The following is a 27,314-nucleotide window of genomic DNA, read 5'->3' on the forward strand; positions in this document are numbered from 1 at the left end:
ACTTAATAAATGTGTCCATTAAAATGAGTCAATAAATTAGCTCTATCTACACAATGTTATTTTTATGTAATCTTTTTTATTCTTCACCTATTTGTTGATCCATCAGGATCAGCAAGCTATAGAAATATTTTTGATCTAGTATTGTATTGTTATATATGCCTAAAACCCCACTTCTAACTAGTCTTAAATATTTTTAAACATCTTGAATTTTTATGTCTTTTATAAATGTCTTTGTGAAATGAAAGACAATGTTCATTGAACATTTCTTGCCTGAGTTGAATGGCTCAGCAAAACAAGATAAACTCACTTCAAATATATATATATATATTTCAGACATATATGTATATATGTATCTAAAACTTAGTTTAGATAGTTTATATAGTTTTCAAGCCTTGTGAAGACATATTTTTCTTTTGATAAATGCTTTTCAATGAGGAGAAAAACTTCTTGCTTTTGCTACAGCAAGCTTTTTTGCTTTCTGCAAAAATAGGCTTAAAAAATCAACTCAGTTTTTAATTTCAGTTTTACTGAGATATAGTCACATACCATACAATCATCCATGTTACCTATTTGTGTTTTTGTTTTGTTTTGTTTTGTTTTTTATTTTGAGATAAACCTATTTGTTTTTAAAAAGTACCTGGGAAGAATCATAGACTTTTTAGATTCAAAGGGAACCACGGATAACATCTAGTCAAGAAAAATCAATGACATCTCAGTATTTTCTTTTTTAACCTCTCCTGAGTACATTCTTAACCAGAGCAAGCACTAGTCAGCCCTAGTATATACTGTATCCTGCTGCTGGATTCCTGAGGGCCATACAGGCTGCCCACAACCCCGAGAGGCCACCATTCCCTAACTGGGGCAGAAACCACATTCAGGAGCGGGTACTGCAATCTGACCTCCTGCAAGAATTCTCCATAATATTCACGCCCCGAGTCTGGGCCATTTGCTGGCATTGCTCACTCCTGAGGTCCTTGCTCAGCTGAGGTGCCTGAGCCAATGCTTACAGGTTGGTCCTTGATTTCAGATGGGATGTTGAGATCAGCTCAAGTAGCATCAGGAGTCTAGAGCATCACTGTACAATAGAACTTTCAGCAAAGATGGAAATGTTCTTTACAGTAGCCACCAACCACATGTGGCCGTTGAACACTTGAAATATGGCTACAGCAACTAAAGAACTGAATTTTTAATTTTATTTCATTTGAATTAATTTAAATAACTACCCACATGCAGCTATTAGCTATTGTATTGATCACCGCAGATCTAGACCTTCAAAGTAGGAAAAACTGGTGGGTGCTGTGAGCTGTGGATGTCATGGCCATGGGAACAAGCTTCTCTTTTCATCATTCCCAGAGACTCATCCTACCCTAAATTTAAGCAGACCAGCAACAGTCCTGAGCTAAAATTTCCACACCTATCTATACTCTCGTCCCTAAGCCAGACAGCTGTCTGCTCTCTTCGTGGGTTTCAGGGCCAGGGCTAAGGCAACAGCGTATCGTGTTTCTTGGTTTCTTCCTTTCCTATTCCTCTTTTCCTTCACCGCCACCCTCCCCCCTTTTGTTAATCCACATTTCTCTAGCATGAGCTAAAGTTTGAGGTGTGTTCTGTGTGTTCTCTGGTGCAGCAAACTTGAGTGAGGGAAAAGGCAATGAACTTGAAAAAATGATCTCATGCTTGGTGGGCGAGTCTCACTTCTTTTTCTTCTGCTTCGAAAATTGGTTTGTTTAGTGAATAATTGTTTTCAGACCTATTCAATGTGTCTGGAAACATCAACACTATGGATATGAGTAATTTCTATAAGAAAACCAACTGAACAAAGGCACAAGGAAAAAAAAATGAGAAATAAAACTCTAGCCTTCCTAAAATCTGCACTTCTCAAAACAAAGGATCTCCCAGGGTGTTGAGCAATTTGAGTAAATCATCTTGGTGCCAGGTCCCTGGGCAGTGTTTTCATGGGGTGAGGCTCCTGGGAGCCTTTTCGTGGAAAGTGTTTTGAGATGAGTTATGCACTTTCAGTCTGAAGCAATATCATTTCTGTTTCTGAAGGGAAGAGCCGCTACTCTGCCCTCTGCCACTTCCTACTTTTTAAAGTCTGCCTCATCCCTTCTAGCCTGGGCAGGTAAAGAAACCTAATACATAGAAGGGAAGAGCTGCTTTAGAATAACAACATGGGGAAGTTTCAGAAGGCCACGCATTTGAAACAGCGCTTACATACATAGAGTGGGCTGTAACGGGGGGTGGGGGGAGGACACATTGTATCAGGAGTCAGTTTCAATCCACAAACAGGGCCAGACCCAAGCTCCCAAACCACGAGTTAGGGGGTTTGTCCTTTTAGGCTCCACCTTCTCCCTGGGTCTCTCCCTTTGAAAACCAGATGTGATCTGATAAAATCCTTCACGGCGAGGCATCAGCATGGATGGTTCTTGAGACTCAATGTGCCACTTTGATATGTACTTGCATTTTAATCAGGAACAAAGGAATGATTCACTAGTTGTAGGGGTTCATAAATTAGAGTGGATTGTGAAAAAGACTTTGAATGGAGGGAGAAGGTGGGAGGCTTTCTCCCTGCCAGCTTTGTTAATGTGACTCTCCTTATGGCTTAACCTGTGAGTGGAAAGGGCAGGCTCAATGGCAGGAAGTTGGGACTTTCTTTTAATTTTAAAGAAATACAAACGGAGGTGGTATCTCTCTACCGTAAAAAAGGATGACTAGGAATGGACTCAATATATGATTGGCTTAAGAGTTAGGACACCTGGACTCCAATGTTGGTTCTGATAACATAACAACGATCATGAACAAGTCACTTCCTCTAAGTCTTACTTTCTTCATCTGTACAATGAGGGGGATGACTACAACACCCCTAAGTTTGCAACCACAGCTGATATTCTCTCGCTATCAATGAGCACATGGTTGATTAATGGCCCTAAGATAAATGACACCTTAGTTCTCCCTAATCACTTACCTTCTTAGTAACACAAACAAAATATCAAGATTGTAAGCATTGACTCGCAGGTATGTCACTCATCAATTAATTTGTAAGTTTATAATTTTGCTTTTTTATGCAATATTCTTTTCAAATTGGGTTCTTGATGTGCAACAAAATATTCCTTCATGAGTTCAGAATAACTTATTATGCAAACTTGGGTGAAGAAAAGAGGTAACAAAGAACCATGCTAGGTTGTTGTGGCAGAAACAAATAGGGAAGAAAAGCCACACACATATATCCACCACACAGGATATGGTTTGTATGCCCAAGAAGAGCTACTTGCAAAGGGCTGACAGAGGGAGGTAGAGAAGGAAGAGTAATTCTGGTCAAGGGTAGTTGGGGAAAGAAGAGGTTTTTCAGTTGAGCTTCAGAAGATGGTAAAGAATTCCATAGGCAGAAATGAGAGAAGAGATTCCAAAGGGAGGGTCAATCTAAGCACAACAGGAAAGCATGATGAGGACACCAAAGGGAGCACTTGTTGGGTACCATCTTGAAGATGAGCTGAGGAGTTTGCACTTTATCTCTTAGGGTGTCCCACCTCTCTTCCACTGGCCTGGATGGAGAAGGGAATGGTTGGACACAGGCAAAGAGAAATCATTCCTCTGTCTCCAACAGCTGAAAAGCCACAAAGTTCTCAAATCAAACAGAATGGGACGAGAACAAATCTGGATTTGAAGAGATTGGGTCAGCACCAGAGAACAGTGGACAAATGGTGCCATTAGGCAATAGAAAGGAAGAAAGAACCAGTGGTTGATCTTGTGGGTGGAGAGGGCAATATCAAGGGCTCTCCTTTGAATTTAGGCTGGAGAGACCCTTTGAATGTAAAAGAGTGACATATAAGCAGAGTTCTGTTTTAGCATAGTGAATCTTAAGATTGTTTAAATGTCAGAGTACTTGAAAGTCATGTTTGTCTTTGTGAATACCACAAAGTGTTGATATGTTAAATTCAAAATGATTAAGTAGATTATTTTAGCTTATAAATTGGATTCTAGCATAGGCAGGTGGTACCAGGCACCAAAGAGTTAAGAAAAATTTATGAGGAAAATGCTTTAAATTGTACATTTTGATCATTAATTTTTCTTCAAATTAGGAAATGATTACAGTTATTCAATTTTGGCACTACAACGTGTTGTCTCAGTAGGTGGAAAGAACATCTGTGCTCTGTAAGATCATTTAAGAACATCTGCTTTAGAAATTTTATTCTGGAAGCACTGTGTAGAGTGAAAATATGGAAACTGTTAAGCTCATCTGAACTAGAAGTTAGGGGCTGGCAGTGGAAATTGGAATTAAGAGGTGAAATGGTCGCAGGAGATGTCAGAAAATGATCGTTTTTGCTTCTATTGAAAATAAAAATCAATTCAAATTGGGGCATTCATTATAATACTTCTTTATCAGGCCGACAGAGGCCAAATGCAAGGTATTAACTAAGATACCACTACTACCAGGCCCTAGAGAACATCACAGCTTCTATTCTGCGTACACAGCAGTGCCCATTTATCTCTTCCTGTGTTCTCTCTCCATGCCTGTCTTACTGAAAGGTCACCAAACTCATACTGTCATTTTCCTTTAAATAACCATTAGTATAAAACTTTGTCAAAGTCTTTCTTTTTTTAATCTAAATAAGTTCATCAGTCTGTTCTTATACCCAAGCATTTACTAGCCTTTGAAGAATGCTAAAAGATTAACCAGGTTAGATTTTTCATGTCTTGGAAATGTGTTACCTTTCCTTTAAGTGTGCCAGGAATACATCCCTTCCTAGAGATTCCTTCAGTTTGCCCATTTTGAAAGGAAACTCACTGGTCTCAATTTGCTGGGAGACTTTCCCAGAAGTCTTCTAATGAATGGAGTTCTCTTTGACACCAGAGACTATGAAATGTCAACTTAAACATTTTGACCAGGGTTTTCCAACTTCAGTCTTGAGTTTCTTCTAACCTCTTGGGTAACTGCTTTTTGAGCTCAGTAATTTGCCTACGTCTTTCTTTTTCTGTTAGTCCTAGGATAGTGGTTTCCAACTGCTCTGCAGCTGGCCATGTGCTTTGGAAATTTGTTGCTGATGAGGGGAATCCCTGCCCCAGCCACCCTTGTTTCAGTCAGAGCAGCACTGTTTTGATCTGTTTTAACAAATTAGAGGTCCATATTGTATTTCCTTTGAAAATGTAGTTCTGTTGTTAAAAAATAAAAAAAAATTAAACCACAGGTTTTAGATGCCTTCACCATTCATTGATCTATTAGCTCTGATCTGTCTGCTTTGAGAAATTGAGAAGGTGAAGAAAATTAATATTCATTGGGTAACCAATATCATACGAGAACTTCACATATATTTTCACTTAATTTTCACAATAACTCTATTGCAATACTCTTTTAGAGGTAAATATAAGATTCAAATCCAGGTCTGTCCATATTTTTTTCTGCTTTAACATGCTCTGTAATCGATTTTGCAATGCAGCCCTAGGCAAAGTATTAATTCATATATTCATTCATTCAAACATTCATTTATTTACTTTATGTATCTTCCCTTTTATGTAGCAAACACTTATTTGAGTACCCACTATGTACCAGACACCATGCCAGTTCAGACCTGGAAGAAAAATCAAACAGGATCCCAATGTCCTCTCCTGCTTTGGAGGTTCTTTCAGTAAAATGAAGGGAGAGGAAAGAATGCAAAAGGGGAGCAGAGAAGAGTCCCCTTCAAGTAATTTCTGAGGCAGGGAAAAAGCAGTGGCAGCACAGAGGAGGACCTCCAGGGTCACCTCCACATCACCACACAAGCTGAAGCAGAGGCTTCAGAGCTGGACAAAGCCAGTGGGATGAGGCCCAGTGGAGGTGAAAACTTCGTGGAATGCTGATGGAATGTGCAGGGCGCCCCTCCCATACGGAAGAGCTGCTTGGTACCTGACTCTGGCCACACCCCAAACACTGCCAGGAAACTTTTGTTCCTCTCTCAAAGAAAAGAATTTTTTCCATGAGTGCATCCATGGAAAGTAAAAAGAAGCACAAATAGGTATCTTTGTGTAAGACCCCCAGGCCCCTCCAGCAGAGCAGCCCCTGAGCAGTGGGGCTGCCGGGAGTGGAGGAGAAACTGCCTCACCTCAGCCTAGAAGATTGACCAGTCACCATTAAAACCTTCTTCCTATGCTCCAGGGGTCACTGGTGCGTAAAACAAAACCACAACCCAACACACTGCCCTTCCTAAATATTCCATGGATATGATTAATACTTGCCTAGGTTTGTGAATAATCTTAGTGTTTGCCAACCAGTTATATTTTCTCACATTTAGTGATCACAATGACCCCATCCAACAAGTGATATTTCACCCAGTCTGTAAAAAAAGAAATAGACACTAAGAGTAACTTTTCCAAGGGTTACACAGTAAGGAGAGAAGAGAATGGGACTTGAACCCCGGCATTCTGATGCCCAGTCCAATGTGCTCACCATTAGACCATATCCACTAGCCTGTACTGTGGTTCAATGGAAGCCTGCACTTGGCTCCCTTGACATCTATGGTTGCTTGGGGAAGGCAGCAACATTTTGCTGAAACCTACTCTGAAATACATGTAGCTAAGAAGAGACTATGAAATGCTGATTCTCACTTGGGCTTGCACATTTGCACCTTGTACTGCCAAGGCATTCCAGTCCCTGGGAGTAGGTGAGAGAGCTGCAGGTTTGGGATACTTCAACTGAGTTTGGGGGGAGATATGCAAATAATAACAGAGTGACACCCACTGGGATGGCTGTAATTAAAAAGACAGAAATAACAAGTTTTGGCAAGGATATGGGGAAACCAGAACCATCCCACACAGCTGGTAGGACTGTAAAATGTTGGAATGACTTTGAAAAACAGTCTGGCAGTTCCTTAAAAGGTTAAACATAGAATTACCTTATGACTCAGCAATTCCACTCTGAAAGTATTTACTCAAGAGAATTGAAAACATATGGTCGCATAAAAACTATACACTAATGTTCATAGCAGCACTATTCACAATAGCCAAAAGGTAGAAACTGCCCAAATGGCCATCAACGGAATAGATAAACAAAATTTGGTATATTCCTATGTAGAATATCATTCATCCATAAAAAGAAATGAAGTACTGATATATGCTACAACCCAGATGAAACTTGAAAACGTTACACTAAGTGAAAGAAGCCAGACACAAAAGGACACATATTGTATGAATTCATTTATATGAAAAGTACAGAATAGGCAAACCCATAAAGACAGAAAGTGGATTAAGGGTTGCCAGGGGATGGGAGTAGGAGAGAATGGGGAGTGACTAATACAGGGTTTCTTTTTGGAATGACGAAAATATTCAGGAATTAGATAGTGGTAGTGGTTGCACAACGCTGTGAATATACTAAAAACTACTGAATTGTACACTTTAAAAGTTTTAAATGGTGAGTTTTGTGTTATGTGAATTTTATCTCAATTTAAAAATTACAAATATATATGTTTATATATGGACTAAGGAGACAAAAACCTGAAGAAGTAAGTTAGAAAGTCCTGTGCCTGAGAGCCTCCTCCCGAATGCCTCTTTGTTGCTCAGATGTGGCCCTCTCTCTCTAGCTAAGCCACCTCGGTGGGTGATCTCACTGCCCTCCCCACTACGTGGAATCTGACAACCAGGGGAGTGAATCTCCCTGGCAACGTGGAATATGACTCCTGGGAAGGAATCTAGACCCAGCATCATGGGATGCAGAACATCTTCTTGACCAAAAGGGGGATGTGAAAGGAAATGAAATAAGTTTCAGTGGCTGAGAGATTCCAAAAGGAGCCTAGAGGTCACTCTGGTGGGCACTCTTATGCACAATATAGACAACCCTTTTTAGGTTCTAATGAATTGGAATAGCTAGCGGTAAATACCTGAAACTATCAAACTATAACCCAGAACCCATGAATCTTGAAGACAATTGTATAAAAATGTAGCTTATGAGGGGTGACAATGTGATTGGGAAAGCCATAAGGACCACACTTACCTTTGTCCAGTGTATGGATGGATGAGCAGAAAAATGGGGGAAAAAAAAAAGGCACCCAGTGTTCTTTTTTACTATAATTGTTCTTTTTCACTTTAATTTTTATTCTTATTATTTTTGTGTGTGTGGTAATGAAAATGTTCAAAAATTAATTTTGGTGATGAATGCACAACTATATAATGGTACTGTGAACAAATGAATGTGCGCTTTGTATGACTGCATGATCTGTGAATATATCTCAATAAAAATGAATTTTAAAAATAAAAATAAATAAATAAATAAAAGAAAGGCCTGGTGTTTCTGACCTCTGCCAAGTCAGTATCTTCTGAGCAAGGAAAATGTATCTGTTCTTTTTGCTCCAAGGATTGTCAAATAAGCAAGCCAGGTGTTTATTTTTCTACTGTTAAGTATTAGATATGTGGCAGGACTATGTAAACTGCAGAGTACTACATAAACGCTCTGGAACCAGGCAGACCTGGGTTTGAATCTTAGCTTCTACATTTTCTAGCAGTGTGTCCTTGGACAAATTAACTGCTCTACACCCCCTTTTCTTCATCTGCAAAATGGCAAGAAGACACCATCTCCTAGTTCTCTAGAAGGAACACAGCCCTGCCAACACTTTGATTTTAGCCCAGTGAAACTGATTACAGACTTCTGATCTCTAGAACTGTAAGAAAATGTGTGCTATTTTAAGCTTTTTGTGGTAAAGTAATAGCAGTAATTTGGAAACAGGCAGATTTTGGTAAAAATACCCATCCCACAGGTCTGTTGAGAGGATGAATATAAAGTAACTAACAGTGCTGAGAGCATCAGATAGCTATCGTTGTTATTTGGTTGTTTTGGAAGGTAGAAGTGGATTTCTGAGTTACTATGTGCATTGATGCAAAAGCTCTGAGGGAGAAGAAAAAGAATAGCGAAAAGGGAAAAAAATCCAAGTTCAGAATATCTTGCCCATCAATATATATCCCTGCCTTCCATAAACCAGCCCACAGCAGGGCTACCTCCCTGGCATTTTCTACCGCGTACCTGTCTAGGTTTTTTCAGTTCATGCTTTTCCTTTTGTTCAAACCACAGCTCCTGTCTGCCTCCTTTTCTCCCACTCCTGCCTGCATTTTTCTACCCTATTTCTGACTCTTAGAATTCTTCCACAGCATATTCATTTGTCCTTACCTCCTTTTCCAAGCTCAATGTGGCCGAGTCGTCTTTGGAAAAGAACGTGTTTTATAGGACATAACTTGTGTCACTAGGGCCAAATCCTTTGTTCGGGGTCCCTTCAGCTCCATTTTGGATCAATAATGCCTTCGTTTTTGGTGGCCTCCCCATGTCCTTCTTTTTCTTCATAGGCCCTTATTCTACTGTGCACAGTTATTTCTGCCATGAATTCACGTTGCTGGAGTCACACTTTCAATTCCTCCAAAGAAAAAACTTTCTTCTCCCAGTTCTTCAAGCCCAACTAATTACAGAGAGGATGCTGCGTGACAAACGGGTGCCCAGTCACTAGTGATTGATAAAGTACTCTCCAGATTTTTACCCTTTACTCTCTGTATGTCTGTTGTTTGAACTTCCACCTTTCATGGTCTATTTATTTGTGTCTCCAGTTTAGATGGTAATCCACTGGTCAAGAGCAATGTTTGCACATACCAGGAAGGAACTTTACAATGTGACTGACCAGGCTAGGTGAGGAAGGCTCTCCCCTGGGGGAGCTTATGCATTAATTCCTTCAGGGCCCAAGGGCTCCACTAAGTCGAGTGCACAGCAATCACAGGAAGTAAAGAATGACGTTTCTAAGCAAGAGATGACATTTCTAAGCACGAAGAAATGGATGACATTTCTAAGGAGAAAGCACACACAGGATCTTGAAACAATGGCCCCCATTCTTCCATTTATTCAGCAAACGTGAAGGACCCACTAGGTACCAAATTCTGGACCAAAAACTCCTCAGTCTGAACTCCTTAAATTTCCACAGCTATCCAGATAACAGTAAGGAAAACTTTTAGAGATGTTTAAGACTCCTTGGAAGGTTGTTAATAGGTACATGAGAGTATAGCAATGATATTCAAGCTAGCAAGGCCTGAATCAAATAGAAGCCTTGTCTCCCACACACAGGCCAGGACTTCAGCAAAACTGGCTAATTTGCTGTCCGGAGGGGCACCTTGCTCTTCTCTGTCTCTCCTGCCTGACTTTCCCTTTCCCCTTCCCTGGAATGTTGCCCACCTGTTGCCCATCTCCTCCTTCCTCCCCCACACACCCACCTCTATGCTACTTATCAAACCCATTCACAACCTGCAAGGCTTACATCTTCCCTCCTACTTCGAGTCTTACTACATGTATTACAACTATCTGGGAACATAGCTTTCCCACTAAAGTATAAAATCCTAGAACACAACGATCACCAGTACATATCTTTGTGTACCTCCAAAAACACATTGTATCGTTTAAAATATTTTGATTTAGAACTTGAATACATGAATTGGTTAATTAATTAACTGGATTCATGAAATGTTGAGAAATCTGGAAGGCTTTTCTCCAGGCGTTTCAAGTGCATCTCCAAACGCTTACCCCAGGAGGCAAGAGGCCCACATTCAGCTGTGTATGGCCCACAGACTTGTAAATAATTTCTGGGAAAATGTGGATGAGGGAAAATGTGTGGACTCTTGAGTCTCACAACCCAAAGTGTCTAGCTTCATTGTAACATTTACCAGTTCTATGATTATTTTACCAGTCTAGTTTCCTAGTATGCAAAATGGAACTTCCTCACCTCTTTTTATTTTTCTACCTAATTGGGCTGTTATGAGAATTAAATTTGTGATTATAAAGTAGGTAGCAGACTGGCACATAAAAGGAACCAAATATTAGACCCTCTTTTCTCCCAATTCACTCCCCTTATATGGCAGCATTTTATTTGCTGTTTTTTGAAAATAACGAAACATTTTGAAAATAAGGCTTTTTAACAGCAGCCTGCAGTCCACATCAGATCCAACCACTGAATCTGGCCATAGGTTTACCTTTCGGGCCTCAGTCTGAGATGACCAGGGACTGTACTGGCTACACCATGGGCCCTCATCATGATTCACCATGCCACTGTGCTTCGGCCCCGGCAAATCATCACTACCTTAAATCTGCCTTGCGGAGGCCTCAGTTCATCACTCAGAAGTACACGGTCCCTTCTTTCCACACCTTAGAGATCCCTTGAAAGGCAATGACCAGGCTCCAGCAGGCTTTATTGTTTCCTTCTTTAGAAAAAGAATAACTGTGGTTACTAAGTTTAGTAACCAAATTTCCTTCATTGCTAAATGATTGTAAGACTTTGGTTTGGGTGCTTGGGAAAGCGAAAAGTCTCTCTCAATAGCATGATTTTGTCATTTTATGGAAATAGTGGCAGTATATCACCTGCTCTCACTAAATCGTGATGTTCTCACCTGTGTCTTCAGCTGGTGGGAAATCCTGAAGATGGCCAAAGACGACTCCACTGTTCGTTGCTTCCAAAGCCTGCTGATTTTGGGGAATGTGATTGTTGGTGTAAGTAATAAGTATTTTTCAGGAACTTCCGCTTTTCCTGAAATCATGATTTTAGATTAATCTGAAGTAGGAGTTTAAAAGAAAATAATGGTATAATTACTGGTTCCCTGCATCTTTTCTTCATTTTAAGAAATACATTAGTAAACTACTCTTGTTAAATTCTATTAACTATATAATCATATAATTATGTAATATGACAAAAGTCTATAGTTGAAAAAAAATAGATATTTTCCCTACCAACTTAACAGTCAAGAATCTAAAAAAAATCTAAAAAAAAGCCCTGATCAACCATGGTCTGTGCCCAAACACTCAAACCACACACACACACACACACACACACACACACACAGAGTTCCCTTCCTATTTCACTTTTGCTTGATTTCCATGGTACTCTGTTGTTAAGATTGCTGGGGGCAGATGTCTGTGTCTTCTTAGTCTCATCGTGAGTACCAGGAAGTGAGAGTGGCTCAGAGGCCAAGCTGGGGCAGCATGGTGGGGTGGGGAGAGCACTTGAGTCAGGAGAGCTGATGCTTGGTCCCTCTCTGCCTCTAACTCCCTGTATGACTCTGGACAAGTCTTCATCCTCTTTCAGGACCAAGATTCCTTATCTACTAAATACAAGGTATGGGAAAGATAACCACCTAGGTTCCTTCCAGCTCTAACATTCAGTGGCTCTCTGACACCAACAAATATGGCCAGGACCTGTTCAAACATACAATACAGGAATTTAGGCAATGAGGTGATGGGGGCAGGATGGGGGCATTGTCTTCAGACAAGAAGTCTTCTGAATGGTTCACATCCTAAGGACTTGTCTGGATCTTTTACCAAATAACAATAAGACAGAGTTACTCATGGAAGGAAGTATGCAGCCAATTAGTAGGATGGGAATAGCTATTTAATTTCCTAGCAGTGAGGAGTTCAAATCAATGGCTTAATTAAGATCTATGCAAGGGAGGGAGTTAGGCTCCCTTGCTCACACCCCCTCCCCACCTCTTCCCCAATCCTGCATTCCTGACCACAAGCCTGAAAGAAGATCTCTCTGTCCCCAGATGTGCGGGATTGCCCTGACGGCAGAGTGCATCTTCTTCGTATCTGACCAGCACAGCCTCTATCCATTGCTTGAAGCCACTGACAACGATGACATCTATGGGGCGGCCTGGATCGGCATGTTTGTTGGCATCTGCCTCTTCTGCCTGTCCATTCTAGGCATTGTAGGCATCATGAAGGCCAATCGGAAGATTCTTCTGGCAGTAAGACCTTAACACTCTTTACAGTTGTCTTGCTGGATAAATTTTGATTGATTATTTCTTCTGTACTGAGCACAGTGCTTTTGCTTTCAGTGAGGTTGCTAGGAGCAGAGAGTATGGGGTGAGGGGTAAGGAAGTGGGGGAGACTCTGCAGAGAAGATTTTCCATGCTGGGGCAAGCATATCCCTCAGCTGTTGCAAGTACAAAAGATCCCAGTACAGAGAATCCAAAGGGGTGACATCTGGGAGTGACCCTGTGGAGTATTTTCCAGATCTGTGCTTCTCAGTCTGATACATGCATGCATCTGACAGGTACAGGTGGTAAGCCAGAAGCTAACATAGTGAGAAATTGTTTAGTTTTTTCTCCTGTTGATAAGAAGTTAAAAATATTATTTCAATATTAATAGAACATTGTTATATTAGGATATAAAATACAAAATGTGCATTCGTTTTTAAGATTAAACATGAACGTTACAGAGATGTCAAGCTCAACACTGATTTCATGTGATGGCACATACTTCCCAGGTTACATATTCACTTGCTTTTCAGGGACCCTTAGGTAGAAAACCTTGAGAAGCACCACTAGCTTCAGCTCCCACCTGCCTATCGAGGCTCTAACTCTGTGCACCCACAGACAGGCTTCTGCCCCAAACCACAGTCAGCAAGATCATGCCCTGCCTTTCCAGACGGAAGCAAGTTTGCAGCCAGCAGAGTTGAGAAAGCTCCGAGTTGGGCATAGACCTCTCCTCCCTGCCCCCACTCTCGGAACAGCAGTTGCTCACACAGTGATGGGATCCAACCCCTGAAATAACTCTCCTACCCAAATGCTGTAGGATGTGAGTCCCACCTTTAAAGAACTAGTCCAGCAACTTAAGGTGCTTGTTGGTTTACATTTCCTTTGAGTTAACCATTGTCCTGGGACTCATGGAATGCAGAAAATATGCATTCTCGGGCTCCTTAGTCTGAGGTGTGAGGTTTACCTGCTTTCCAGAGCAAAAGTACCCACTTTTGGAGGGTGGGGAAAGGAATGCAGCAAAAAGAGACACGGAAGTCAAGAGATACCTAAAGATGATCTTCACTTGCATTACAGTTAAATTTGGGGCCAGCCATATGTGCCTGGTGCTGAGAGAATAGTCTCCATCATGCCCGGCAAAGAGAAGGGGCAGTGCCCCTCTCCAAAGGGCTGAGCGAGAAATCACCTCCACCCTGCGCCTCCTTTCTAGAGTGTCTCTAAGGGGTTCTCTGAGCCTCCTTAAGAAGAGTCAGCAAAGCTATTGACAAGAAGCAAGGCAGCATCCAATACAGGGGAAGAATGTAGTTAGGGGGCCTCTGGAGGTGCTCCTTCTGTCCACTCCCCCCTCAAAGACTTTTTCTTGGCCAGGTAGTTAGGGTAGCAGAGGGTCCAGCTCAGAGAGGCTCCTCCTGACCAGGGAGGAGAGCAGTCCTCCCTGCCCTCCCCCAGTGACACTGACCACAGTGCCCCTCCCCGAGAAGGACCCTAGGACAGAAAGCATATGTGCAAGGCTGAGGACAGCAAAGGCAGGACTGTTGCAATCAGTCCCCATCCCAGATTCAGAGGACGTTTGTTGTTCAGATATTTTCCAGCCAAAAATAGAGACAGTGCCATGTAAAGGCATTTCATACACATGTGCACACGCACATGTACACACACACACACCTACCACTACAGCCACCACCACATGATGAACTCTGTTTTGCCCACATGATCTGATGTAACTGTCTACAATGGGGTTATGTATGAGAGAAGAATGAAAGCAAATATCTATGTACCTGAAGCTGCCTGTTCCTCTGCTGACAATGGGCTTTAGGAGGGACACTGGATATTAAAACACAATCCACTTCATCTTTTCCTGACCTCTGTAATTCTAAATTTTCATCAAACCATAAAGAAAAGTTCTCCCAATAAGAGGGTGTTTGTGAGGCTCTACATAGTCTGATACACTAAGACTTTGTGCCAGCTGCTGAGCACACAGTCTCTCTCCCTCTCCCTCCCTCCCTCCGTCCCTCTCTCTCTGTCTTTCATTATCCGTCTCTCTGTCTCTCTCTCTCTCTCTCTCTCTCTCACACACACACACACACACACACACACACACATACACACACACACATAAACCAGTTCATTCTCTTGTATTTGTTTTTCTCAGTTAAAATAGAAATTCAGAATTCTGGACTGAGAAAAGCTCTGTATTCAATGCTCATTTGTTTTCTGGGAAAAGGAGAGAATTGAGCTGATTAGCACCAAGTTTTACTCCAAGCAGCTGATCTTTGAGGGGTGATTATATTTAGACGACTGTACTAAAAAACCGTAATGATCATTTGGGGGGAGAAAATAGCCTCTCTTTGGGGATAAATGCAATTCTTCTTTCTCATTTGTTTCCCTTCCAGTACTTTATTCTGATGTTTATAGTTTATGGCTTTGAAGTGGCATCTTGTATCACAGCAGCAACACAACGAGACTTTGTAAGTACAATCTCAAAAAGCAAAAATGATAATATGAATCATCCTCATGATAAAGGCATGTATACAGCCTCTGTTATGTGCCAGGTACTCTACTATGTTAATAATACATATATAATTTCACTTAATCCTTATAATAACCCTATGAAATCATTATTATCACTATTGTCATTTTATAGATGAAAAAAACTGAGACTTAAAAAGGTAAAGTAACTTGTTCATAGTTGCATAGCTGGTAAGTGAAAGGGCAAGAATCCTGATCCCAGACTCCTGGGGCCCAAGCTTGTAACCCCTAAGCTCTTCACCACTCCGCCATGGCCCCTGGCCTTCGTTCCACTAGAGTTATCCACAATCCACCTTACTGAAGACATTCTCTTCTCTCCTTTTCTCCGTTACCCTATCCTATTCCACTCTACAAGGCCCTTGCCTACCATGGCCTCTTCGTGATTTTTTGTTCTTTTTTAACATGAGAGTCTACTTCTGCCATCCAGGAGCAACCTCACACCACCTCTACCCCTACCCCTATTTGATGCCTCTGAGCAGTTTTGCTCCAGGCGAGAACATTCCATGCCCCAGCAACAGGCTGAGAAAATCACTTTCCCCTTCCTGGGGATTAGTTTGCTAACTCTCCTTCTTGTGTTGCCTCATCCCGCTGTAGTTCACACCCAACCTCTTCCTGAGGCAGATGCTGGAGAGGTACCAAAACAACAGTCCTCCAAACAACGATGACAGATGGAAAAACAGTGGAGTCACCAAAACCTGGGACAGGCTCATGCTCCAGGTAAAGCCTGACGGTCTTGGGAAGATGCCATTTTGTATCTAAACCAATAGCCAGTGGAATATGGTTGGGGGAGAAGTCAGTATATAAGGACCACAGACTCCAAGGAGGTTTCCTTCAGAAAGAGTCTTGTCATAGCCAAGCTCATCCATTCCTCTTATTTATTGATGGGGGGAGTACACCTGTGACTCAGTGGAACACCTAGGTTTATATTATATTCCAAGTCATGATGTAGATTAGCTTCCATCTTTAGGGATATGACATTGTCCCTATAGATTCAAATGTGGTAGGTTAATCACCCATTCTGTCTCTTAGAATTCAAATACCACATTTAAAAAAAAAGGTCACTGTTAGGTTTTTGACCAGGAAGAGAAGAGATCAAAGCTTAATTGGAGAAAGTTTTATTGTAGCCATGTGCAAGCTGACTGAAGCCTAAAAGTGGCAACAGCCCTGAACAAAGGTGGGAATACAGTTCTACAGCTTTTTGGGAGGGGAGTTGGAGGAATAATTGTTGGTGGGTAAGATAGAGAAGTAAGGAGTTGAGTCAGGGGATTGGTTTGCTCAGGGTAAGATAAGGAGTTGACATCAGGGAGGTTATTATGTTATGGAGAATTTTTGTTTTTTGTCCTTGCTCAGACCGTTACGTTAGCTAAGAGTGGGTTTTATGTAAACTGTCATGTCTGTTGTGGGAGAGCTTCTAAGGGTGTGTTGTGTATGTTTTGGGGGTGGGGAGTTTTGCCTAACATTCCCTTCTCTCTCTACAGTGAACTAGGGTGGCAATTACTGTCTGTTTTGTTAATTTGGTACCTTTTCACACCTTCTGTGGGCTAGTTCAGCTAAATACTCTGAGCTATCACTTGATTTGACCACCCAATTTCTCTAATCGACAACCTTGCCTTCTATACAAGTTTATCTCAAATACTATCAAACGTCAAGTCTTCCAGAATATCCATCATCCCACCCACATTGCCCTATGTATATAAATTCCCATTCACATATTACCCAACATAACCCCAAATCTGATCCAATTCTTACACTGCCCCCTGCTCTCTGACTCCACGCTGCCATTATCTTCTCATAATCTGTCATCAGCAAACTCCCTCATAGCTTCCACCGCTTCTTTGAACTGTCACTTTACTCTTGCTCCACCAGAAACCTGGCCGTCTCCTGGTGACACTGCCTGCCCTTCATCCTCTCATTTTTCTCCCATACCCATGTACCATAGGACCTGGAAATTGGCTGGATGTCCTCCTTGCTCCCCTTGGCTGCCATACTATTTTCTTGCCTCATCCCTGCCTCCTTCAAACATTTGAAGCTCATGCCATCAGTCTATATCACCCATTTCCCCCCCTTACTGTGATTATTTATCAACCACCCTCTACCCATTCTCCTGCCTTCCCTGGGGATATCAGTACTTCACTCATACTCCTGTCATCCTACCTAGAGACTTTAACATCCACAAGAATGAGTCAGCCAACATCCTGCTTTCTCGATTCCTTGATCTACTCCATTCCAAAGATCTTGTCCTCCACTCCACCTCAGCCATCCACATCCATGGTCATGCCAGGATGTCATCACCAATAACTGTGCCCCCTGAGATAAAAGATTTTTAGGCATCCTATTCTCTGACCACTGTCTTCTATAATTTCCTGCATTCATTCTAATATTTCCATTCCAGTAATTTTTGTATTCCATTAGGTCCTCTAATTCATGGGCTACATTTTCACTTTCTATCACCCTTTTCATTTTCTCTCTTTCCTCCTTACCTAAGATTTTATAGTCAAGCCCTATAATCACTCCTTTGTCAGTCTCCTTTACTACCTTGCCCATTTCTCAGTTCATCTTTCTTCGCTTACCAACCTCCACTGCTCACCTATACCCTAACAACTGAACATTGCTGGAAAAAGTCACACAACATGCTGACTAATCTCAATTTAAATTTATGGCCACAAAGCTCAAATGGGCACTTGATATTTCCTAGTATATTTTCCTAGGAAATTCATTTGCCACTTTCACATGTTCGTCCCTCTCTTCACCCCTGCAATATCCCCCTTCACCCTTACTCTCAGCTGGTGACCTCATTTCATATCTTATTGAGAATAAAGAAGAAATCAGACAAGAACCAGCTCATCTTTCTACTACCAAATCCACCCATCTTTCTTCATCTGCACCCATGTACTTTCCCTTCTCTCTTGTTATGGCAAATGGGCTGTCCTTTGTCCAACTCCCTTGCTTCTTCCTTGCGTTCTATCTCCTTTACTCCAGTAATCACCCCTACTCTGATCTACTTCATCAGTTTCTTCATTACATCAGCCTTTGGGTACACATTAAATTGACCATCCTTTCAAAACACTTTGTCTCATCCAACATTTACCCACTACTCTACTCTACTACTGCTCTATTTTATTTCCAGCAAAATCTCTTAAAAAGGATACCTATGCTTGCTTCCTCCATTTCTATACCTCCCATCTGCTTTCACCCAACTACAGTTGGCTTCTGACCCTACCACTCCAGTAAATTGACCCTTATCATAGTCACCATTTACCCCCATCCTGACAAATCCAATGGCCAAGTTTCTGTCCTCATCCTTCTTGACATATCTTCAGCATTCATCAGACTGCCCACTGCTTCTTTATTGCTTTTGCTTGCTTTTCAGCCTCTTCCCAACTCTGAATATTGGAGTGCCACAAGGCTCAGTTCTGGACACTTATCTTTTCTCTGTCTCTACTTAAATTATTGTATTCCATCCTATGGTGTTAAATTTATATGCTGATGACATTTATATGCGGATGGCTCCTAAATTTATATTTCCAACCTTGATCTGTTCCCTGAGCTTCCTTTACCCACTTGACATTTCCATTTGGCTAACAGACATTTTAAGCTTAACTAAGCCAAAATAAAACACTATTTAATCAAATTCTGGTTTCTTCTCTTTTTCCTTTTTCTTGAAGATGATCAAATACCTAGGGAGCTTACATATTACCTTAGTGTTGGGAGAAGTTGTGCTCTTTCTCGTACCATCCTCTATCCTTACTATCCTCCACTAAGGTTTGTTCTACCTAGTCTTGTACTGCATCTACTGCTGATGTACCCAGTCTGCCTTCATGTCCAGTAAGCATGTCTACTTTCTTTACATCCTCTTCCTCCCACCTATTCTGTCCTGGTGGCCCTTAGTAGTTGCAGGTCTAGAAATATTTTTGGATGCATTTCCTGTGCCACACTGGGATGGACAAGCTTAATTAATTCTAGGCAAATCATTCAGTCATTGTGTGTTACAGACCCTGCTGGTACTGTGCCAAATGTGAGACATCTGGTAGGCTTATAGCCCCCATCCCCACCTCCCAAGGCATTTCCTGAGAATCAAGAGACAATTCTCTCCTGTCCTGGGTTTTCCCCAAGTCCTTCTGGAAAATTCTACCACCTCCATCCAGTGTTGGTGAATGCAAAAAGAGGCATGGTACAAAGGCCTTCTGTCAATTACCCACAACTGTTTAAACTTCAGTCATGCTTTATCTGATCCTTCTCCTCAGACAATCAGATTCTTATTCCCTTTTGGGGGAGAAACAATTCTGGTGTCATTGCCCATTTTTCTCTGCTTTATCTGGGGAAAGTACAAATCAGTGTTGTTCAACTTCATGTTGCAGCCCATCACTGATTGTGCATTCAATTTAGTGGGTCATAATCATCATCTTTTTAATAAATGACAACAGAATAATGTCTGTGGTTGAACATGTTAAAAATGAGTATTGTTTTGTGAAATTTTTGTTTTGATTTTAATTCTAGCTTTGTATGCATGTACAGGTTCCTAATGTAAAATTGATTACACTAAAAAAAAGAAAATTGGGGAAGCATTGCAATAAATTGTGTGCTTTCATACAACTTAGGCTTTTGGGTTTGATGTCTAATGTTTAGTTAGCTTTTAGAGTCCCCTAAAACTATTCCCTCTCAAGTGGATTGCTGTAATTCTTTCAAGAATCTTTTGGATGCTACAGCCAAAATTATATTTCTTTGTTCTTGTTAGATTCTTTTTTTCCTCTTTTCCCTGTAAAAAGCTGCCTCAGCCTTATGGGCTAGTTTTAATGGGGAAAGTGGTCCCAAGGAGAAAGGAATTATCTAAAAGAAAAAAATACTTGGGTAAAATGCATTTGTTAAATTGAATATTTCATTTAGTGCACTGTTAAAGCATCTGCTTTATCAAACCTGAAACCTTTCAGAATGTTTCTCTTTGGTTTATGCTTAATGTTAGATGGTGGCACATACTGATACATTGTGATTTTACAGCCCAGCACTATCACATAATTTAAATACCATGAAAAGAGAGAAAAGAAGTCAACTGCACATATATTATCCCATTTAATCTTCAAAATATCCCTTTGAAATAAGTATTATTTTTTTTTCTTTTTTTAATGCAATTTTATTGAGATATATTCACATACCACAGTCATCCAAAGTGTACAATCAGTTGTTCACAGTATCATCACATAGTTGTGCATTCATCACCACAATCAATTTTTTGAACATTTTCTTTACTCCAAAAAATAAAAATAAAAATAAAAGTAAAAAAGAACACTCAAAACATCTCATATTCCTATTTCCCCCCATTATTCATTTACTTTTTGTCCTCCTTTTTTCTGTTCATTTGTCCATACACTGGAGAAAGGGAGTGTTAGCCACAAGGTTTTCACAATCACAGTCTCACCATCCATATAAGCTATATAGTTATATGATTGTCTTCAAGAATCAAGGATACTGGATTGCAGTTCAGCATTTTCAGGTATTTCCTTCTAGCTATTCTAGTACACTAAAAACTAAAAAGGTATATCTATATAATGCATAAGAAAAACCTCCAGAATGACCTTCAACTCTATTTGAAATGTCTCAGCCACTGAAATTTTATTTTGTTAATTTTCTCTTCCCCTTTTGGTCAGGAAAGTTTTCTCAATCCCATGATGCCAGGTCTAGGCTCATCCCCGGGAGTCATGTCCCACGTTGCCAAGGAGATTTACACCCTTGGGAGTCAGGTCCCACGTAGCAGGGAGGGCAGTGAGTTTACCAGCTGAGTGGGCTTAGAGAGAGGCCACATCTGAGCAACAAAAGAAGTTCTCTGGGGGTGACTCTTAGGTACAATTATAAGTATTCTTAGTCTTTCCTTTGCAGTAACAAGCTTCCTAAGGGCAAGCCCCAAGATCAAGGACTTGATCTACTACAATAGTAGTCCCCAATGCTTGTGAAAATATCAGGAATTTGCTGGGGGTGGGGGTGGGGTGTTTAATGTTTCCAAATTTTCCCCAAGCCCTAAAGGGGGCTTTGCAAATACTTCTTTTTTTTTTTTTTTTTATCTTCATTTTATTGAGATATATTCACATACCATGCAGTCATACAAAACAAATCGTTTATTCGATTGCTCACAGTACCATTACGTAGTTGTACATTCATCACCTAAATCAATCCCTGACACCTTCATTAGCACACACACAAAAATAATAAGAATAATAATTAAAGTGAAAAAGAGCAATTGAAGTAAAAAAGAACACTGGGTACCTTTGTCTGTTTGTCTGTTTGTTTCCTTCCCCTATTTTTCTACTCATCCATCCATAAACTAGACAAAGGGGAGGGTGGTCCTTATGGTTTTCCCAATCCCATTGTCACCCCTCATAAGCTACATTTTTATACAATTCTCTTTGAGATTCATGGGTTCTGGGTTGTCGTTTGAGAGTTTCAGGTATCCACCACCACCTACCCCAATTCTTCAGAACCTAAAAAGGGTTGTCTAAATTGTGCGTAAGAGTGCCCACCAGAGTGACCTCTCGGCTCTTTTTGGAATCTCTCTGCTACTGAAGCTTATTTCATTTCCTTTCATATCCCCCTTTTGGTCAAGAAGATGTTCTCCGTCCCACGATGCCAGGTCTACATTCCTCCCCGGGAGTCATATTCCACGTTGCCAGGGAGATTCACTCCCCTGGGTATCTGATCCCACGTAGGGGGAGGGCAGTGATTTCACCTTTCAAGTTGGCTTAGCTAGAGAGAGAGGGTCACATCTGAGCAACAAAGAGGCATTTGGGAGGAGGCTCTTAGGCACAATTATAGGGAGGCCTAGCCTCTCCTTTGCAGCAACCGTCTTCCCAAGGGTAAAACCTATGGTAGAGGGCTCAACCCATCAAACCACCAGTTCCCTATGTCTGTGGTCATGTTAGCAACCATTGAGGTGGGATAGGCCAATACCCCTGCATTCTCCACAGGCTCCTCAAGGGGGCACTACATATTTATTTCCTTTTTTTTTTCTTTTCTTTTTTTTACCTTTTCTTCCTTTTTAAATCAACTGTATGGAAAAAAAAAATTTTAAAAAAAAAGAAAACAAAAAAGAAAAACATACAATAAAAGAACATTTCAAAGAGACCATAACAAGGGAGTAAGAAAAAGACAACTAACCTAAGATAACTGCTTTACTTCCAACCTGTTCCTACTTTACCCCAAGAAAGTTACATAATATAGCAACATTTCTGTGAACTTGTTCCTATTATATCTATCAGAAATTAACAGACCATAGTCATTCCTGGGCATCCCCAGGACGTTAAATAGCATATCTGTTCTTCTTGGTTTACTGTTCCCCCTTCCTTAATTGCTCTCTACTGCTAGTTCCCCTACATTCTACATTATAAACGATTCGTTTTACATTTTTCAAAGTTCACATTAGTGGTAGCATATAATATTTCTCTTTCTGTGCCTGGCTTATTTCGCTCAGCATTATGTCTTCAAGGTTCATCCATGTTGTCATATGTTTCACGAGGTCGTTCCTTCTTACTGCCGTGTAGTATTCCATCGTGTGTATATACCACATTTTATTTATCTACTCATCTGTTGAAGGACATTTGGGTTGTTTCCATCTCTTGGCAATTGTGAATAATGCTGCTATGAACATGGGCGTGCAGATATCTGTTCGTGTCACTGCTTTCCGATCTTCCGGGTATATACCAAGAAGTGCAATCGCTGGATCGAACAGTAACTCTATATCTAGTTTTCTAAGGAACTGCCAGACTGACTTCCAGAGCGGCTGAACCATTATACAGTCCCACCAACAATGAATAAGACTTCCAATTTCTCCACATCCCATCCAGCATTCGTAGTTTCCTGTTTGTTTAATGGCAGCCACTCTAATAGGTGTTAGATGGTATCTCATTGTGGTCTTAATTTGCATCTCTCTAATAGCTAGTGAAGCTGAACATTTTTTCATGTGTTTCTTGGCCATTTGTATTTCCTCTTCAGAGAACTGTCTTTTCATATCTTTTGCCCATTTTATAATTGGGCTGTCTGTACTATTGTCATTGAGTTGTAGGATTTCTTTATATATGCAAGATATCAGTCTTTTGTCAGATACATGGTTTCCAAAAATTTTTTCCCATTGAGTTGGCTGCCTCTTTACCTTTTTGAGAAATTCCTTCGAGGTGCAGAAACTTCTAAGCTTGAGGAGTTCCCATTTATCTATTTTCTCTTTTGTTGCTTGTGCTTTGGGTGTAAAGTCTAGGAAGTGGCCACCTAATACAAGGTCTTGAAGATGTTTTCCTACATTATCTTCTAGGAGTTTTATGGTACTTTCTTTTATATTGAGATCTTTGGTCCATTTTGAGTTAATTTTTGTGTAGGGGGTGAGGTAGGGGTCCTCTTTCATTCTTTTGGATATGGATATCCAACTCTCCCAGCCCCATTTGTTGAATAGACCATTATGACTCAGTTCAGTGACTTTGGGGGCCTTATCAAAGATCAGTCGGCCATAGATCTGAGGGTCTATCTCTGAATTCTCAATTCGATTCCATTGATCTATATGTCTATCTTTGTGCCAGTACCATGCTGTTTTGACAACTGTGGCTTTATAATAAGCTTCAAAGTCAGGGAGTATAAGTCCTCCCACTTCGTTTTTCCTTTTTAGAGTGTCTTTAGCAATTCGAGGCATCTTCCCTTTCCAAATAAATTTGATAACTAGCTTTTCCAAGTCTGCAAAGTAGGTTGTTGGAATTTTGATTGGGATTGCATTGAATCTGTAAATGACTTTGGGTAGAATTGACATCTTAATGACATTTAGTCTTCCTATCCATGAACATGGAATATTTTCCCATCTTTTAAGGTCCCCTTCTATTTCTTTTAGTAGAGTTATGTAGTTTTCTTTGTATAGGTCTTTTACATCTTTGGTTAAGTTTATTCCTAGGTACTTGATTTTTTTAGTTGCTATTGAAAATGGTATCTTTTTCTTGAGTGTCTCTTCAGTTTGTTCATTTCTAGCATATAGAAACATTACTGACTTATGTGCATTAATCTTGTATCCCGCTACTTTGCTAAATTTGTTTATTAGCTCTAGTAGCTGTATCGTCGATTTCTCAGGGTCTTCCAGATATAAGATCATATCATCTGCAAACAATGACAGTTTTACTTCTTCTTTTCCAATTTGGATGCCTTTTATTTCTTTGTCTTGCCGGATTGCCCTGGCTAGCACTTCCAGCACAATGTTGAATAACAGTAGTGACAGCGGACATCCTTGTCTTGTTCCTGATCTTAGAGGGAAGGCTTTCAGTCTCTCACCATTGAGTACTATGCTGGCTGTGGGTTTTTCATATATGCTCTTTATCATATTGAGGAAGTTTCCTTCAATTCCTACCTTTTGAAGTGTTTTTATCAAAAACGGATGTTGGATTTTGTCAAATGCTTTTTCAGCATCTATTGAGATGATTATTTGATTTTTCCCTTTTGAATTTTTAATGTGTTGTAATACATTGATTGATTTTCTTATGTTGAACCATCCTTGCATGCCTGGAATGAACCCCACTTGGTCATGGTGTATGATTTTTTTAATGTGTCTTTGGATTTGATTTGCAAGTATTTTGTTGAGGATTTTTGCATCTATATTCATTAGGGAGATTGGCCGGTAGTTTTCCTTTTTTGTAGCATCTTTGCCTGGTTTTGGTATTAGATTGATGTTAGCTTCATAAAATGAGTTAGGCAGTGTTCCATTTTCTTCAATGTTTTGAAAGAGTTTGAGTAAGATTGGTGTCAGTTCTTTCTGGAAACTTTGGTAGAATTCCCCTGTGAAGCCATCTGGCCCTGGGCATTTATTTGTGGGAAGATTTTTGATGACTGATTGGATCTCTTTGCTTGTGATGGGTTGGTTGAGGTCTTCTATTTCTTCTCTGGTCAGTCTAGGTTGTTCATATGTTTCCAGGAAATTGTCCATTTCCTCTACATTATCCAGTTTGTTGCTATACAGTTGTTCATAGTATCGTCTTATAATTTTTTTAATTTCTTCAGGATCTGCAGTTATGTCACCTTTTTCATTCATTATTTTGTTTATATGGGTCTTCTCTCTTTTTGATTTTGTCAGTCTAGCTAGGGGCTTGTCAATCTTGTTGATCTTCTCAAAGAACCAACTTTTGGTGATAGTTATCCTCTCTATTGTTTTTTTGTTCTCTATGTCATTTATTTCTGCTTTAATGCTTGTTATTTCTTTTCTTGTACTTGGTTTAGGATTGGTTTGCTGTTCATTTTCTAGCTTCTTCAGTTGATTCATTAGTTCTTTGATTTTGGCTCTTTCTTCCTTTTTAATATATGCGTTTAGTGCTATAAATTTCCCCCTCAGCATTGCTTTTGCTGCATCCCATAGGTTTTGGTATGTTGTGTTCTCATTTTCATTCGTCTCTATATATTTAGCAATTTCTCTTGCTATTTCTTCTTTAACCCACTGATTGTTTAGGAGTGTGTTGTTTAACCTCCAGGTATTTGTGAATATTCTAAGTCTCTGATGGTTATTGACTTCTAATTGTATTCCATTGTGGTCAGAGAATGTGCTTTGAATAATTTCAATCTTTTTAAATTTACTGAGGCTTGTTTTATGTCCCAGCATATGATCTATTCTGGAGAAAGTTCCGTGAGCACTAGAAAAGTATGTGTATCCTGGTGATTTGGGATGTAATGTTCTGTATATGTCTGTTAAATCTAATTCATTTATCAGATTGTTTAGGTTTTCAATTTCCTTATTGGTCCTCTGTCTGGTTGATCTATCTATAGGAGAGAGTGATGTGTTGAAGTCTCCCACAATTATTGTGGAAACATCAATTGCTTCCTTTAGTTTTGCCAGTGTTTCTCTCATGTATTTTGTGGCACCTTGGTTGGGTGCATAGACATTTATGATTGTTATTTCTTCTTGTTGAATTGCCCCTTTTATTAGTATGTAGTGGCCTTCTTTGTCTCTCAAAACATCCCTGCATTTGAAGTCTATTTTATCTGAGATTAATATTGCTACACCTGCTTTCTTTTGGCTGTAGCTTGCATGAAATATTTTTTTCCATCCTGTCACTTTCAATTCCTTTGTGTCCCTGTGTCTAAGATGAGTCTCTTGTATGCAACATATTGATGGTTCATTTTTTTCTGATCCATTCTGCGAATCTATATCTTTTAATTGGGGAGTTTAATCCATTTACATTCAACGTTATAACCGTGAAGGCATTTCTTGAATCAGCCATCTTATCCTTTGGTTTATGTTTGTCATATATATTTTTCCCCTCTGTCTATTAATATCCTTTATTGCACCCATACCAAATCTCTTTAGTACTGAACCTTTCTCCAAGTCTCTCTGTCCTTTCTTTGTTTCTCTGTCTGTAGGACTCCCTTTAGTATCTCCAGTAGGGCAGGTCTCTTGTTAGCAAATTCTCTCAGCATTTGTTTGTCTGTGAAAAATTTAAGCTCTCCCTCAAATTTGAAGGAGAGCTTTGCTGGATAAAGTATTCTTGGCTGGAAATTTTTCTCACTCAGAATTTTAAATATATCATGCCACTGCCTTCTCGCCTCCATGGTGGCTGCTGAGTAGTCACTACTTAGTCTTATGCTGTTTCCTTTCTATGTGGTGAATTGCTTTTCTCTTGCTGCTTTCAGAAATTGCTCCTTCTCTTCCGTGTTTGACAGTGTGATCAGAATATGTCTCGGAGTGGGTTTATTTGGATTTATTCTATTTGGAGTTCCCTGAGCATTTATGATTTGTGTATTTATGTTGTTTAGAAGATTTGGGAAGTTTTCCCCAACAATTTCTTTGAATACTCTTCCTAGACCTTTACCCTTTTCTTCCCCTTCTGGAACACCAATGAGTCTTATATTAGGACGTTTTATATTATCTATCATATCCCTGAGGTCCGTTTTGATTTTTTCAATTTTTCTCCCCATTCTTTCTTTTATGCTTTCATTTTCCAGTCTGTCATCTTCCAGGTCACTGATTCATTGTTCAACTTCCTCTAGTCTTGTACTATGAGTGTCCAGAATCTTTTTAATTTGGTCAACAGTTTCTTTAATTTCCATAAGATCAT

The 27,314-nt window shown here is 40.2% G+C and overlaps 2 protein-coding genes across 4 annotated transcripts in view; both read left to right on the forward strand.

The window, feature by feature from the left end:
• TEX55 (testis expressed 55) overlaps positions 1–11,147 on the forward strand; it is a 34,900-nt gene extending 23,753 nt beyond the window's left edge. The window contains exon 5 of the mRNA XM_037815017.1: positions 10,974–11,147. Coding sequence (XP_037670945.1) covers positions 10,974–11,147 — 174 coding nt within the window. The remainder of the gene's footprint in view (positions 1–10,973) is intronic.
• Positions 1–27,314, forward strand: part of UPK1B (uroplakin 1B) — a 41,304-nt gene that overhangs the window by 585 nt on the left and 13,405 nt on the right. For 2 of the 3 annotated variants that reach the window (XM_037839599.1, XM_037839569.1), the window contains exons 2-5: positions 11,386–11,473; positions 12,523–12,723; positions 15,126–15,200; positions 15,856–15,978. In XM_037839599.1, the coding sequence (XP_037695527.1) occupies positions 11,405–11,473; positions 12,523–12,723; positions 15,126–15,200; positions 15,856–15,978 (468 nt within the window). In that variant the 5' untranslated portion in view covers positions 11,386–11,404. The remainder of the gene's footprint in view (positions 1–11,385; positions 11,474–12,522; positions 12,724–15,125; positions 15,201–15,855; positions 15,979–27,314) is intronic. The other variant, XM_037839628.1, reaches the window with a different exon arrangement.

This window comes from Choloepus didactylus, chromosome 1 (assembly GCF_015220235.1).
Source record: "Choloepus didactylus isolate mChoDid1 chromosome 1, mChoDid1.pri, whole genome shotgun sequence".
NCBI lineage: Eukaryota > Metazoa > Chordata > Mammalia > Pilosa > Megalonychidae > Choloepus > Choloepus didactylus.